We start from the raw sequence: 17,436 nt of genomic DNA, 5'->3' as shown, positions 1-17,436 counted from the left end.
TCCTTTGCAATATTTGTAATGTTTCAAAGTCATGTAAAGGACTTTACATTAGTCAAGGGTGCTAATAATAGCTTCCACACACACTCTTCTTACTTACATAAATTTCATGTAACTATTATATACTATTTTAATTAATACCTGAGGCATTTAAATGAAAAGAATTTAAATAGAAATAATTACTATAATATAGTAATATGAAAGATTTTATTCATTGTTCTCCCCAACCTTACACAATAATTTTTATTGGGCTTTTATATCCAAATGAGATCTAATCTGTCTATGGCTAATCTGGTCACCTCAGCTACCTATGTACCAAGAAAATTTTCATTCTGGACCTAGCAGGCCATACAAAAGTTTGGTAACATTCATCTGGTTAAGTTTCAACACAGGACTACTTTCCTCATTTAACCACTTCCTAAATCTCCCCTGCTTTTTTTGTACTGCCTTTGCCCCAAAGTCCTTTAAGAAGGTTTACAGTTTTAACTTAGGTTTTATTGAACACACATGACATTCCTGGCACTGTGCCTGGTCCAGGAGATACAAACAGAAGAAGGCAGACTTGGGAAGAATGTCTACCTTCATTATTATGATTCTTTCTTCTTCCTGGATTCTGTAGCACACATTAAGGCACTGGAGAATACTGACCTTGGTCAAGTCCCTTCAAACATAACCTCTGGCTCTTTGAACTTTCAGGGATTACTGGGTAGGGCTGCCAGACCACTGCTTTAATGTTTTACTGAATCAGCATTCCATGGAGCAGTGCAAAAGGAGGTGTTCTGTGTTAAATGTTGACAAGTTACATGACATGGAAACTGTCCATGTCAATTACTTTCATTTACCATTATTTCTCCAGGAGAAAGAAGAACAAGAACTCAGAATCAAAAGTTATAATACACTTACAGGTGGTTAGCAAAGCAAATATTTTCCCAAGGCACTAATTTCAGTGGAATTAAGTCTTACTGGAAAGTACACAAGAGACCATAGAGGCTCTTTTCTTGGGAAGAACAAAGAAATATGTTCTTGGGTAAATATTCAATATTTTGGGTAAATAGTCTTACTTCAAATTATTAACACAGTCATCCTTATCAAAAATTAGCATGCTTCATCAACCAATATAGTATAGAGGCTTTGAAGTCATACAGGCCTGTGTCAGAATCCTGCCTTTTCTCCTCCCTAAAATATGACCTTGGGCAGGTTATTAATCTCTCTAAGCTTTAAGTTCCTCACCTGTAAAATGCAGGTGACAGTAACTACCTTGTAGGGCAATGACTGAGAGGTAATACTTATAAAACACTTAGCAGAGTGGCTAACTCCATGAAATAATTCATTATTTTATTATTATTGTTAAAAGTATACAGTGGAAAACTTGTACTTAGCTAGTATAAAAGTAATATAGAATGTTTACAAGCAAGTTGGAAAGAAAGTCAAAAATATATTAAAAAGTAGAGAGTAGGCCAGCAGAGTAGCTCATTGGCTAAGAGTTGGCTTCGGAGCACGAGCTTTGAGCAGCAGGGCTGCCAGTTCAGATCCCACATGGGCCAATGACGCTCTGCCCTCTACAGCTAAGATGGGGAACAACAGCTCGACCTGGAGCTGGGCTGCCGTGAGTGGCCCGCGATGGCGTAGGCTGCAGTGGGACTGCAGTGGGCTGCTGAGAGCCACTGTGAGTGGCGGCAGCCAGCGTGAGCAGCTTGCAGGCGGCGAGATCTGCCATGAGCCGCCATGAGTGGCTGTCCAATAGCCGGTGACTCACTACCTCAGCTAGGAGGAGTGCAATGGTCATAATACCAACATGGGCCAGAGAAGCTACGTCCTCCACAACTAGACTGAAGAACAAAAGGACAGCAACTTGTCTGTTCCCCTTCCCTGAGTCCCCAGCGTTGTTCCCCTCCCCCAATTCCCCAATAAAAATCTTTTTAAAAAATAAAATAAAAGTAGAGCGTAATCAAAACTGATTTAATATTTTCCAGTGCAATAGAATGATAAACATGAGGTTCATGTTATTTCAGAATTTGGCAGATGTCCCAAAGGCTGAGAGCATTAGTTATGAGAACATCTATTCAGGACATGCTAAATCAATTCAAGAAGTGTGAAATCAGTTTTGTGATCTCTCATTAATGATCTATCTCAGGAATTATAAGAGGCAAGGGGATCAATCTCCAGACCTGAGAGACCAAATTCTTTGGAGAGAGATGTCAGGATTTTGTGCATCAATTGCATACGTATTGTGTGAGTAGTGGGTGATGTTTCTCATAGCACTTTGAAGATATTACTGTCCCACCTTCAGCATGTATTATTGTTGCTGAAGCAAAGCATACTGCTAGTCTAATTATCGTTCCATTGTAGGCAATCTATGTTTTCTCTCTGCAAGTTTTACTATTTTCCTTTTACCCTTGATGTTCTAAAGTTTCACTGTGATATGACTTGGTATATATTTACTTTTATTTTTCCTGCTTCATATTCAAAGTGCACTTTCAATCTGAATAAAGATTTTTGACTCTCAATGCTGGAAAACTCTCAGTTATTACATCTTTTAATATTGTTTTCCATCCCTATTTTTATCTTGTTCTGGATTTCCTATGAAATATACAATGGATTATTTCAATACATCCTCCATGACTTTTGACAGCTCTTTTATATTATCTTTTTTGTCTCATTGTGTTATGTGTTGGTGAATGTCTCAGTACTGTCTGCTAATCCACTAAACCTCAAAATGTCCAAAACTGTAACTGTCATTTCCTACCATTACTATACCCTATACTCCAAACTATTTCTTCCCATGTCCCTTATTTCAGTGATTGGCTTTACCATCTGTCAAATATCCTGATTCCTTCTTATCCCAGGTTAACTCTCTGCTAATTCTCTGTACTATCAGAGTGATTTTAAAATAATACAATTTTGAGGCCAGCCAGAGCAGCACATTGATTAAGAGTTAGCTTGGGATGCCAGCTCTGAACAGCAAGGCCCTGATTTGGATCCCACATGAGGGCCAGTGATGCTGCGCCCTCTACAGCTAAGATGGTGAACAATAGCTCTACCTGGAGCTGAGCTGCCTTGAGTCTCCGGCAACAGCGTAGGCTGCAGTGGAGCTGCAGTGGGCTGTCATGAGATACTGTGAGTGGCTGGCAGCCAGCATGAGCTGCCAAGAGCCTCCATGAGAGGCCGTCCAGTAGCCAGTGACCGATCTGCCTCACCAGGGAAGAGCACAATGATAATACCAACATGGTCCAGTGAAGCGAGGTCCTCCACAACTAGACTGAGGAACAAAAGGATAGCAACTTGCCTGTTCCCCTCCCCCAATTCCCCAATTAAAAAATATATCTTTAAAAAAATAAATAAATAATACAATTTTGATCATATCCATTCTATGCTCAAGAGAGATCAGTGGTATCACTTTGACCTTCAGAAACATGACTTCAAGGTTATTCAGGATATGGTCTTTGCATACCCCTTTGGCCTCATATTTCTATCATTTTCCCATCATACTCTACCTTCCAGCTTTTCATTCATTCAGTATGTATTTTTATTTATTGAATGCCTGTAATGTGCTAATTACTACTCTGGGCCTTGGGGATACTTAGTAAACAAAGCAGGCCAAAAAAACACTGTTTATGGAATTTATTGGGCGATATAGGCAGTAAACAAAATAAAGAACTAAAGTAGGTAATATGTCAGAGTTAATAAATGCAATGGAAAAAATAAAGCAAGGAAAGACAGTGCTGGAGGTGGAAGATGAATGATAAAAGTTTAAATAGAATGACTGGAGAATGTGTTACTGAGATAGTGATATTTGAGTGAAGTCTTGAAAGAGTTGAGGGAGAAAGAAATGAAAATATTAGAAGATCATTAAAATCAGAAGGAATATCAAGTGCAAATGTGTTGAAATGGAAAAAATACCTGACTTCTTCAAGAAACAGCAAAATCAATACGGCTGAGCGATTGGGGAGGGCAAGCAGTAGGAGATGAAGTCAGAGAAGTTCCCAGAGTCTGATCTCTTTGGGCCTCAGAAGCCATCGTAAAGTGTTTGGCTTTCACTCTGAATGAGGTCAGACACGATTGGAAAGTGTCAAGCAGAACAATGACAAGATTTAATTTATGATTTGAAGTGATCACTCTGTGGCTGTATGGAAGTACAACATAGGGGAAGTAAGAAGACCAATTAGAAGACTTGAGTTAGGACAACTTGCACTAGGATGGTAGCAGTAGAAGTGGTGAGACATAGTCGTATTCTGATATATTTTGAAGGACTTAATCAGTAGGTTTGCACTAATTACTGTTCCAGATCCTGGAGATATTTTGAAAGATTGGATGTGGGTCATGAAAAAAAAAAAGAGGTAGCAAAGATGAGTCAAAGGTTTTTGGCCTGAGCAACTTAAAGTATGTAATTGCCATTAACCTAAATAGGAAGATAGCAGTAAGAGGAGGATTTGGAGGTAAGATTAGGAGATCTGCCTAATAGGCCTACTCATGGAGATGTCAAGTGAATATTTATTTATTTTTAAAAAGATTTTTATTGGGGAATTGGGGGATGGGAACAGCGCTAGGGAATTGGGGAAAGGGGAACAGACAAGTTGCTGTCTTTTTGTTCTTCAGTCTAGTGGTGGAGGACGTTGCTTCACTGGTCCAAGTTGGCACCATCATTGCACTCTTCCCGGGCGAGGCAGATCAGTCGCCAGCCTTTGGACGGCCGCTCACGCTGGCTGCTGGCTACACACGGTAGCCCATGGCAACCCACTGCAGCAAGGGCTGCAGCCTACGCCGTCGCCGGCAACTCACGGCAGCCCAGCTCCAGGTCGAGCTGTTGTTCAGCATCTTAGCTGTGGAGGGCAGTGCCACTGGCCCTCATATGTGGGATCCGAACCGGTGCCCTCTGGCGTCCCAAGCCAGCTCTTAACCATTGCGCCACTCGGCTGGCCCTCAAGTGAATATTTAGATAAATGAGTCTGGAGTAGAGGTGGAGGTCTTAGCCAGAGATACGTTCTTGGGAGCAATCACTGTGTAAGTAGTATTTAAACCCATGAGAGTAGATGAGATTAGCTAGGAAAGGAGTGTTGACAGAAAAGAGAGCCAAGCACTGTGCCCTTGGCTATTCTGAGGAATTGGGAAAATTAGAAGGAACTGGCAAAGGAGATTGATAAGCAGCCATAAAGAAGGGGAGAAACCAGGAGAATGCAGCATCCTGGAAGAAGAAAGTATTTCGAAAGTGAGAAAGTGATTACCTTGTCACACCTGTTTGAGAACTGAGAATTGGCCATGATGACAAGGACGACATCACTGGTGAGTTTGATAATCCTACGTTTGGTGAAGTGGTTGGAAAAAAAAGCCTTATTATAGAGCGTTTAAAAGGCAATTAGAGTCAGTGAGTATAAGTGACTCTTGAGGAGTTTTAAAGGAACAAAAAAATAGGACAATAGCTGGAGGAAGAAAGTGCATCAGGAAGAGGGTTTTCTAGTTGTTGTTTTTGTCTATATTAGTTTTCCATTACTGCTATAACAAATTACCACAAATTTAGTGGCTTAAAATAACATAACTTAATTATCTTACAATTTGGTAGGTTAGAAGTTCTACTTGGGTCTCACTAGGAAAAAAAAAATCAAGGTGTCAGCAAGACTGTTCCTTTTCAGAGGTTCTAGGGGATAATCCACTTTTCTTGCCTTTTCCAGCTTCTAGAGGTCACCCACATTTCTTGGGTCATTGCCCCCTTATCCATTTTTTAAAAAATTAGTTTCAGGTGTACAAAACAATGTAATAGTTAGACATTTACACCCCTCATAAAGTGATAACCCCCTCCCCCAATTTACTACTCCTCTGATATTGTATATAGCTGTTAATCCCTTCCTCCATCTTTAAAGCCAGCAATATAGCATCACTCTGATCTTTCTTCCAGTCATATCTCCTTCTGACTGTCTTATCCTGCCTCCCTCTTCTATTTTTAAGGCCCCTTAAAAATAGGGATTGATTACATTGGGCCCACCAGGATAACACAGGATAATCTCCCTATTTTAAGATCAGCTCATTAACAACCTTAATTCCCTTTGCCATGTAACCTAACATATTCACAGGTTTTTGAAATTAGGACATGGACTTCTTTGGGGAATCATGATTCTGCTTGCCATATATGGGACACATTACAGCATACTTGCTGATGAAACGAGAGAGAGAGAGAGAGAGAGAGAGAGAGAGAGAGAGAGAGAGAGAGAGAGAGCGCTTGATGATGAAGGAGAGGGCAGAATCATTGGAGTGACATGAGTGAGAAACTGGACGAAGTGGCTCTTCATAGGAGTAAGCAGGGCTCCTCTCTATTTAACAGGAGAGGGAGGAAAAGACAACATATGGGGATAGATACTGACTGGTGGGTAGATGTGCTGGAAGTTTGTGGGAGCCATTTTTTTCTCAGTGACTTAGAAGCTAGGTCATAGACTGAGAGCAAGGATGGGGGAGGTGTTAAAAGTGTGAGAAGGCAGAAATTATAAAACTGACATCTAAGAAAGCAAGAGCATGAAAAGACTAGAGAAATGTCATGAGCTCAAAGGCCCACTTGAGGTCATTAATATAATGACCATTCTATTAATATAGTGACCATTCAGCTTGTCTCCTCCAGCAGAGTAGGCAGAGCATTGGCATGTTAATTAAGGTAGCCTAACCGCTCTGCATATTCCAAATTTCAGTGCCTTAACACAACCAAAGATGATTTCTCACTAAGAAATTTATATAGATTATCTCACTTAATAGTCACAATGATTGAATCAAGTAGGTATTATTATTATGCCCTTTTTCAGATGAGTAAACTAAAGAATTTGTTGAAGTAAGCCTAAACCATAATTTTTAAGTATTAATTTTATTTGGGGGTATTTGAAAATATTATTTGCATCCTGATCACCTCTAGACAATCAAACATGCTGTTCCCTTTGCCTGATATCTCTCCTCTCTTTCCCCACTGATTTCTAGAATCAGCTCTGCAATAGTCCTCTGGGGGATATCTTCCACAAGTCTCCACAGGTTTATTTCTTCCTCTGTGCTCCTTCTATAGGCCTTACCTAATTGTACTGTAATGATCTGTTCCACAGTTATTTCTTGATACCCCCTGTGCTTTTGTGATCCTTTCTACTCCCTGCCATCCCACAGGTAGCAACAATGTTCTATTTCAAAAAGCTTAAACCAGGGCCAGCCGAGTGGCGCGTTGGTTAAGAGCTGGCTTGGGACGCCAGAGGGCACCAGTTCTGATCTCACATATGAGGGCCAGTGACACTGCCCTCTACAGCTAAGATGCTGAACAACAGCTCAGCCTGGAGCTGGGCTAACGTGAGTAGCCGGCGACGGCGACAGCGATGGCCGGCGACAGCGATGGCGTAGGCCGCAGCCCCTGTGGCAGTGGGTTGCCACGGGCTACTGTGTGTAGCCAGCAGCCAGCGTGAGCGGGCAGCAGCTGGTGTAAGCGGCCGTCCAGAAGCCGGCGACTGATCTGCCTTGCCCGGGAAGAGTGCAATGATGGTACCAACTTGGGCCAGTGAAGCAACGTCCTCCACAACTAGACTGAAGAACAAAAGGACAACTTGTCTGTTTCCCTTCCCCCAATTCCCCAGCGCTGTTCCCATCCCCCAATTCCCCAATAAAAATCTTTTTTTAAAAAAAAGCGTGAACCACCGCACCTACCACAGTGCTTGGCAATGCAGGCACTATTTACCTGTTCATTGAGTGTAAGGAAAGAAAGACAAACAAGGCAATTCTTTGACACCGCAGAAGCAAAAAAACGTTGCTGCTCCCTTTCCAGCTGAGGGGAAAACTAAACTATCCATTTCATTCTCATGGATTAAAATTTTCTTTCTGGAGGAAAGGACAGTAGTGGAAGGCTTGAGCTCTCTGTGGTGGCAGGCCACTCCGAGGAGGTGTGTGTGCACTGCAGGGTGCTCCAGCTGCAGGGTGCTTCCACTGCTGCCCAAGCCAAACTCCCAGAACAAACTGTTGTCTCCCACCAGCCATTTGGAGTTTGAGCTGTTGCTGCCTAAGCCTTAGGCTCTAAGCCATCTGGCTTTGTCCCCAACTTTGATGATAAGAGTCACTTAGGACCCCTGTTAAATTCATGGCTTCCTCAAACCTGCCCTAGAAGATTCTGATTCAGTGGGTTGAATAATTTGTATTTTTAACTAGTATTTCAAGTGATTCTTATTATGAAGGCAGTTTAGGAAATTAATCATCTTTGTTTCAGTCACTCTATAGAATTGGGGTAGTTATTTATTTACGTGACATTACCTCTAAGTTAACTTTGAAATATACTGGTTAATCGATGAACTCCTCTTGAAGTCCTTGAAGGTGAAGCTTAATATTTACAGTGTATTACTCTGCCGGTTTTACTTTTCTTTTCAGCAGAGTGAATCAAGTGAGAAGAGCTTTGAAGGGGCGGTCCATAGGGCAACCCCAAACTTCAGTACTGTTCTGGTACAGGAGGCAAACTAGGCACTGAACCTTAGTGCTAGGATGATCTGAGTATTATCGGATCTCATTCACTCCTTTCATAGATGAGGTGACCAGCACCACAGTCTTCCTCAGCGGACTGTGGGAGGAAAAAGATACAATCTGGGAGGGCTTCCTCCTCTCCTTTAACAAAACGCACTATTAGAAGTTTTAGTTAGGCAAGAAGAGCTGAGGAAAAAATAGGCCCGACTTTTTATTACTATTTTCAACAAGCCACGTCTGCAATTATAGTGAGAGGTGGGGGCAAGACTTAGTCAACTCTTGTTGCTGGTCGCCTGTCTTCCTGGACGCATCCAGTCAGGCTCTCCTTCTTAGTCGGGATCAAAGTAGCTCTTCAGGTGGGAAAAACAGCAGCAAATGTTTTTAAAAGGAAGTCTTCAGCCACTTGTGACCTTATGAAATCAGTCTGGGCCAAAAAGATAGTGGCCGCATGGCTGAGGACCCTTGGAACTTCACAATATTTGCTCCCATGCAGAAGAGGTGGGACTCTTCATAAAATAACACTGTACACAGAGATCAAACCGATCGCACAACGGCTTCCTACCGGGTTAGGGGCACTGCTGTGGGACCCAATAGGGTAGCCTGCCTCTGAAGAGTCCCACACGCATGCGCATGACTACGCGCCCGCAGAACCCGGCGCTCTGAGACAGGGCGAAGTCAGGTCACATGGTCCTGCAGCCCTCTCCGCGATTTCCCTTACAAGGACTTGAAATGACGTGCCCCGCCCCTGGCCGTGCCCTGGAATGTGCGGGGAGGCTAACCCACAGGACAGATTTAACCATCTGCTCACAGGAAAGGGGGGGGAACAAAGGCATACATTATAGAATGGGTACAAAAACCACGGAAACTCAGATATCAGACCCAACGAACCACTACACATTATCATATGCTCTAAATCGCCGCTTTATATTCCTTCCCATGCCCTCGGTCAAAGTTGCATCCTTTGAGCACGTTGGCAACTGCACCCCCCGTCGCCTTTCTATTATGTCAGGCCCACTCTGTTGGCCGAGAATGGTGACTTCCTTCCGGTTTGCTAACAGAGGGCGGAAGTGTTGGTTTTTAGGTGCTCTGGGTGTAGTAGGGTTGTGTTAGCTGCAGCAAGCGCCGAGAGAAGATCACTGAAGTACTCGGATTCTCGCGGCTGTGCAGGGTGAGTTGTACTCGCGGTCCGGCGCGTGAGGCCTATCCCGCGGTCCTGTCTCCGCGAGGCAGCGGCACTCTGCGGAGAGCCTCCGGAGCTCGGAGCGGTCCTGGGCAGGTGTACCACCAGCAGTTGCCCCGTTTCGAGCCCGAGGGCCAGCTCCGGGATCGAAGGCCGCGGCCGGCAATGGTCCAGACGCGAATTTAGCTCCGTTGCCTAACTTGGAGTTTGGAAAGTGTGGCTTAGCTCGCTGGCGCTGCCAACTTGGGCGATAGCGGGGCTCGCGAAACCCGAGCCTTGCAGCGCTGACTCCGGGGCTCTGTTTAGTTTATAACGTAAACTTGCCCGAATCTAGATTTTTTGCGTACAAACAGTAGCCCGGTGTCCCCGCCCCCCATCCTTACTGCTGCAGCTGTTGTAGCATCTGTGTGGCTACATTTAGTAGGAATAACCAACTCAAATTAGCAACTTCCTCAGCTCAGTGTCCATTTTAAAAGTTAGATTTTTAAACAAGTTGCACAAAGAGAGCTTTGGGGTTTAGTTTGTGGCTTGAGAAAAATTCCAGCATACACCACAATGTTCCTTTTTGGTGGAGAATTTGGATTAAATTAATTAGCCAATGTTAACTTTTAAAGTAGTGGAGTAGGCCTGTGAAAACATATCAGTTCTTTACAGAACTTCGGAACAGAAATGTGCGTTCAGTTGAGACTTGTAAGTACAAAAATTTATATCCAAAGGGAAAGTATTTCTTAAACTTGTTACTATTCGTTTCATGTTCTGGAAGGCTTTTGATAAAACTGAACCAGGAAAGCTTTTTATTGTCCAAAGTGAAGCTTTTGGCAAGTGACCCTGACAACTAATTGCCGTTGTCAAGTGCTAAAACTTTTTGGGTGTGGCAGTCTTAACTAATCCTACCTTCAACCGGAAGTTTGCATAGGAATTGAAAACTTGGCTTAGTTGGAAAGGAAACCAACCTGAAAATGTACTTTTTAAAAACTGCTTGGCACCAAAAATTACATATACTTAGCTTGAAAAAAATGTATTGATTAAATGAGACAGATTTGGTCTGGGTTTGGGAAGTGTTTTCTAAGATGGGAGTTTTCCCTTAAAACATGTGTCTTATTTCCTAGAAGACTGTCAATTTGTGTGTTCTGTAGAGAAAGTTTCTAGATTATTTAACATTTATTAACACTTTATAAATGCTGGACTCTCAGGATTCTGACCAGAGTAATCTAATGTAATATTAGTACGGATTAATCCCATTATATAAATGAAACCATAGTATCTCTAGATGCTGTAAAATCTTCTGGTTGCCCGTGGTGTGTGGGGAAATCCTCTTGGAGGATTTTTTCATTTTTCCTACCACTTAATCTAGTCCAAAATCTTCCTTACGTGCATTTCTCCTTTCGTCATAACTCCTAAATGATTCTCTTCCTGTTTAATCAAGCTAAAAACATACCAAAAAACCCACGAATTCATTATCACCAACACTCCCCTCCCCTGATTTAAAACAAAATTACCCTCCTTTAGATCTGTAAACTGAACTGACTCTCCTTGACCACTGTTGACCTCATGCATTTGAAACTATATATTTCATAGAATCCTGTTCTGCAAGTCTCCCTGCTTTTAAGTTTCATACAACATATATCCCTTCGCACCTAAAATCTTTTCGTTAAATGCTTGAAAAAATAGACTCTAGACTCTTAGAATGTGAGGATCCTCATAACTTGGAAACACTCAGGTGCCTACATAGCAATCTTCCCATCCTAAATTAAGAATACTTATGTTGATATAAGAAATATTTTCAATTTTATTTTACTCCAAATTTCTATGAGAGTTGTGCATTTGCTGAGGTCTTGTTACATGATAACAGTTACAGTCTTAATTGTTTGGGGAAAGTAAAAATGGAAAGAAAACTAGAGTCGTAGATAGCAAGAAGTATAATGACAATATCGTAAATAATATGCTCCTTGAGGTCATAGCACTGTTCCTGATTTGGCTGCCTCTCCGCCATTGTTTATTCCACCCATATTTTTAGTTTGGTAGGAAAAAATAAACGATTACACCTTCCTTATTTTGGAACACTGACTGTGAAACCGAACTCCATATCCCTGAAAGGTGGGAGATAAACATATAGACGAATATAACCTCCTTGAAAAGGAAAAGGCCCAGGTAGTACTTGCCCAACATTACACTACCAATTTTTGTTAGAATTAACTACCTTAATTTGTTAGAAATAAACTAACATCTGAATCTCTTTAATTCTAAGAATGTCTAGTAACTTCTAAATGTAACAGAGTTTTTCAAGGTCTTTCCCTAGCCCACCCCCCTGAATCTTTTAGAAGTAAAAATATTTTCTGAACTCACGGTGTTTGAAAATCATGTACCACCTTTGACTTATTTTTCATTATTGTCACACATTGTTTTAACTTGAGAGTCATACTTCTGGAATGAAAACTATGTGACTCATTTCATAAGTTGAACCGGTCATCTCATTTCTTTATAGTTGCCTCCCCAACTGTATTTTAAGTTTGAAGATAGGACAATTGCCTTACATTTCTTAATTCTTAAATAGTATTCAACACTAGTGACATTTAATGCACATTAATATGATTAACTTATATTAAAGGTTGATTAAGTATTTGACTAAGCTAAAGAAAACTTCTGTGAGACCATTGTCAGTGCTACCCCAAAAAAATCCTTTATAACTTTACATAACTTTTATAATGCATTTACAAATTTAAAGAATGCATGATTAAAAGAAAAACTAAGAAAGACATCAGAATTAAAAAATATGTGTGTGTGTATGAAGTACATATCTAGTACTTTATAACCCAAAGTAAGCATTTTTAAAAGGTACCTAGAGGGCCCCCACCAAATGTAGTTAATATGAGAGTTTGTAGATTAAAAAAATCAGTTGTCAACCATTGGACTTACAATTCTCTTTGTTCTTAGGAGAAGACAATGTCAAACAAAACAGACTATTTTTAAAGACATGCTTTGGTTTGCTATGACATGGTATTCCAAAAATAATAAGAGATATGGACTGGCAAATATGTGCCACTCATCGGGTTTCAGCCACTCACCGCAAGTCCTTCAGTACGTTTAAGAGATGGGGGAATAATATACTCCATAATTCCTTATAGTTTTTAAAACTACATTTAGAATAGAGGGAAAAATTACAGCTTTATGTAGTTTAGATAATAATGGGATCTACTGCCCCTAAAAGGTGTTACAAAATGAAAATATGCATTCATGAATGGTTTAGATAAATTATGAAAGGCAGCCTCTTAAAACGAGATTAAAGGAAACTTGGAAAAATTAAGGAGGAGAATATACCATAACTTCTGTGTTATGTAAGGTTTATTTTACCAACAGCACATTCCAGGATATCGCCAGAGTGCTATATAGGATGGACGAATTTGTGACTCTTTTTTGTGGAATTTCCTACTAAAATCTAAAAACAGATTTAGCGTTAAAAAAAAACAACAAAAAAACTAAGGCCAAAAAAAAAATCTTTTCTAATTTCCATAATCAAATTTAGTCTGGGTGATCAAGGAAAGAATGTAAGAAAACACATATTAAACTCACACAAAGCATTGTATTCTAAGGTCACAGTGTTGAGATCTAGGTAGTGCTTCATTCTTTGCAATCCACAGACTTATTTTTAGAGCAAGGGCATAGTGTTTTGCTACATCATAGCTAAAAGTTGTTTTCACAACGTAAGCTTTAAAATTGTTATCCTGGTCAGAGAGTGAAATCAGTAGTGCCTATTTTAGACCTCCTTGGAAGAATATAACTCAATACAGTGTCTTAGTTTTGCTGGTTACAGGTTTTCCAGGCTACCATCACCACCTCAGCTCTGAAGGATGGTACAGTAAAATTTTATTATCTGATGACTATGGGATTTTTAACTCCAAATGAAATTTTACAGTCTTTTAAAGATTGAGTGTTGAAAGGAAAATTGCCTTACCATTTTAGGTGTTAGATATTCTTTTGATTTTTAACTTAAATTTTACAGGGATAAATTTAGATTATTAGAAAAAAATAGATTATTAGAGAGCAAAGATAGTTTCCATACCTCTTAAAATGTTTTCTAAAACTTTTTAAAAAGCTAAGTTATCTTTAAAACTATCATGCTCTGATTTTTTATTAGAGGACTTAGTCACTTCAAGTGATTTAGCTTGGCTCTGCAAGAAATTGGTTTGGACGGAGTGGAAATGTTAGTAAAATTTAATGATAGATTAATTAACTTCACAGCTTTCTATACTTTTAGCCTTTCAACAACTATCTTTCTTAAACTATTTTGATTCCAGAAGTGAGGGTACAATAAGAAATGTTAATTACAAGTGGAAGAACGATGTTTGGCAATAAGGATTAGGAGATGAAGACCTTTTCCATCAATTAGTCCTTTCTATACTTTCTGTCCACTTTAGAACGGAACAGCTAGTTTATGGTAAGGCTGCAGAAGGATAGACCTACTGAAGGTTAATTAGAATTCCTCAGTACTCCCATAGCACTGAAGTATAGACTGGCACTGTTTACCCCAGGGTACCTACGTTATTTTGTTTTTTGTTTCTATATTGCTACTAAACCAGTCAATTTGGTTATTGGTCCTTATTAGGCTATACAGCAGTACTGAGGTCATGCAATCTAATTGATATGCTCTGAGCTTTGAATTAACGTTTGTTGTAGTTTGGAATTTTAAGTTAGTGATGGACTGTTGATTAAATGTCATTACTAAGGAAGAGTGAACTCAAAGCCTGAGTCTGGTTTTTCTCTGTGTAGTTTGGTTCTATGAGTAATGATACAGTTAGCGGAGAGAGATTTTTGCCAAATGACATATCCTGCTGATAATTTTTTGATACATTTCTCTATCTCAAACAGGTTGATTCATTTTACTTTTTGTTAATGTTTGTCATTTTCTATCTCCCTTCCTAATTAGGATATAAACGCCACCATGTCGAGCAAAAGGGCAAAGACCAAGACCACCAAGAAGCGCCCCCAGCGCGCAACATCCAATGTGTTCGCCATGTTTGACCAGTCACAGATTCAGGAGTTCAAAGAGGCCTTTAACATGATTGATCAGAACAGAGATGGCTTCATTGACAAGGAAGATTTGCATGATATGCTTGCCTCCCTGGGTAATGATCAATTTTAATATTAATATATATATATTAGAATTTTTATAAAACCGTTTGTTTATTTCATAAGTCTTAAAGCTGTGTGAAGCCATTTTAATGATGTTGTAGTTTAAGGAAGTATGATTCAAAATCTAGAGCGTGTTTCCCAAAGTGTGATCCTTGGACCACCTGCAGATTTCTGGCCAGATGTCAGGATTGATTGAGTTAGGGGCCAGTTGTGCCTGCGTGTGTGTTACAAACACCGATCTTGATTATGAGAGTGGTATCCAAATGGAATAGCATACAATCTCCAGACTCTTAATACAGGCCCTGTTCATTAAGAAGACTATTTTCCAAATAGTTTTGCTATCATGAATGCAAATGGCAAACTGTATCAATGGTTGTCATCTTTTTTGTCAAAATGTTTACTATGATGAATAGTTGATGCATTTTGTGATGTAATTAAAACTTATGACCTTCTTTTTTTGTTGTTTAGGGAAAAATCCAACTGATGAGTACCTAGATGCCATGATGAATGAGGCTCCGGGTCCCATAAATTTCACCATGTTCCTCACGATGTTTGGTGAGAAGTTAAATGGCACAGATCCAGAAGATGTCATCAGAAATGCTTTTGCTTGCTTTGATGAAGAAGCAACTGGTAATTACCAAATGATTTAATATTTATTTATGGTAACTAAAATATATAATAACTTGAACTGTGATGACATAGTACCCTCAGATTTATAACTATACCTGTTTGTTTATTGTTTTTGGTTTTTTGTGTTTTTTTGTTTTTGGGTTTTTTTGGAAGGCTCTCTTATGGCATCAATTCACTTCACTTCCCCTACCTCTAAATATTTGAGTTACAATTTCGTAGGTGTATTTGAAACTTTTGTAGGAAACTTATGTTACTCCTTTACGAGAATACTTCACAAAGGTTAGGCTCTCAGTAAATACATGTTGAATGAATAGCTTTTACCAGAGCAATCTTGGATAAAACATAAATTGCTATAGGCCATGACACCAATACAGTCCTGTTTATCAGATACCTCTCAGTTCTGAGATTGTTTAAATCTGGTATATAACCTTTTGCTCTTAAATCAGATTCCCTGGATTCATATTCCTATTCTGCATAATAGGTTTGTGATTTCAGGCAAGTTACTTAACTTATCTAAGCCTCTGTTTTCTTATTTGTAAAATGGGCAATAATAAATAATAAAATGGGCAAAAAATATGAGGTGGTTGTGAGGATTGAATGAGGAAATGAGATAATAGCATACTGCCTGGCATAGGATAACTTTCAAACACCCTAAAAAGTTAACTACATAAATGCCTGATCCTTTGGCAGAATGTATATAAAAGATAAGGGCACAACTCACATGGCAAGTTTTTTTGAGAAGGAAGGCACACCCTTTGGCTACGCATTATTTGGAGTAGTTTAAATAGTCCAAGCATGGTCTGGTGATGGAAGCAATAGTATCCCCAGTCTGGCTTTCAAGGCTCCCCACAATATGGCCTCCTTTGGCCTATTCATGAATACCACCCTCAACTCTTACATGATCTTCCTAATCTCTTTCCAAGCTCCTCCTCTATGCATTTTTATCCTAACTTACCTCTACCATTTCCGCCTCTGTGCCTTCCTCAGCATAGCACCTTTTCCCTCTTCTTGAAATCGAAACTCTTAATAGTTTTTCTGGAAGGCGTGGGGGGAGAGACAGGCAGAAGAGACCTCCTTTTTTTTTCTCCTAAAGACACTTGTGTATTGACTGAATTTTTTTACTGTGAACAGGTGTTACTACTTTTTTAATAGAGGGGAATAAAACCATAAAAGTGAAATATCTTACCCATTCTTCAAACTCCTCTCAATGATTATATTCTTTATAGAGCCTTACTGTTTTCTCCTGTTTCGAGGAAAACTTAGAGCCTCTTCCTCATTCCATCTCCAAACAATTTTATTTATCTCTCTCCTGGCACATGCTCTGTCTGATCTTCTGTTTTAGTTGTGTACTTATTCCTAATCATCACAGTCTCTCCCTACTCCCAGGGCTGTGTGTCAGTTGCATTATGTTTCCATCTTTGTAACTGCTTCTAGCACCTACCACAGTCTCCTGCTCATAGACGATGATTAGTTTACGTGATTGTTGAATGACTTAGCTGTAGATGCTGATTTGTTCATTCAAACTAAAAGTCTAAGATTTGGGCAACTTTTTTTTTAAATCTAGGATTGATTTAGGATAAAACCCATAAATCTAGAGTTTCTTATGTGAACTGACCTTGTACTTTAAACTCATTTTATAGGAAATATACTATTAATGTTTTAGCTTAATTTTACATACAAAGAAGTTGTCACATTTTCTTTTTTTACATTATGAATTTTAAAATCCCTGTGCTTGAATTATCATTTATCACCTTTGGTTTAGAGCATTAGTGGTTCTCAATCATGATTTCACATGTGAATTACTAGGGGAGCCTTTTAAAAATATCAATGGCAGGGGGCGGCCAGTTCGCTCAATTGGTTAGAGCGCAGTGCACATAATACCAAAGTTGCCCGTTTGATCCCCACATGGGTCACTGAGCTGCGCCCTCCACAACTAGATTGAAACAACTACTCGACTTGGAGCTGATGGGTCCTGGAAAAAAAACACTGTTCCCCAATATATATATATATATATATTGTAGATTTTTTAACTTGCATTTCTT

At 39.7% G+C, this 17,436-nt stretch overlaps 1 protein-coding gene across 2 annotated transcripts in view; it reads left to right on the top strand.

The window, feature by feature from the left end:
• Positions 1 to 9,500: 9,500 nt before the first annotated feature.
• Positions 9,501 to 17,436, top strand: part of LOC109394739 (myosin regulatory light polypeptide 9) — a 9,559-nt gene continuing 1,623 nt past the window's right edge. The window contains exons 1-3 of one of the 2 annotated variants that reach the window (XM_019665123.1): positions 9,501 to 9,622; positions 14,559 to 14,757; positions 15,233 to 15,394. In XM_019665123.1, coding sequence (XP_019520668.1) covers positions 14,574 to 14,757; positions 15,233 to 15,394 — 346 coding nt within the window. In that variant the 5' untranslated portion in view covers positions 9,501 to 9,622; positions 14,559 to 14,573. Of the gene's footprint in view, positions 9,623 to 13,369; positions 13,486 to 14,558; positions 14,758 to 15,232; positions 15,395 to 17,436 lie in introns of those variants that run through there. The other variant, XM_019665124.1, reaches the window with a different exon arrangement.

The sequence above is a fragment of the Hipposideros armiger genome, unplaced genomic scaffold (genome assembly GCF_001890085.2).
Source record: "Hipposideros armiger isolate ML-2016 unplaced genomic scaffold, ASM189008v1 scaffold_433, whole genome shotgun sequence".
In the NCBI taxonomy this organism is placed as follows: domain Eukaryota; kingdom Metazoa; phylum Chordata; class Mammalia; order Chiroptera; family Hipposideridae; genus Hipposideros; species Hipposideros armiger.
This window is presented reverse-complemented; position numbering and strand designations above follow the sequence as displayed.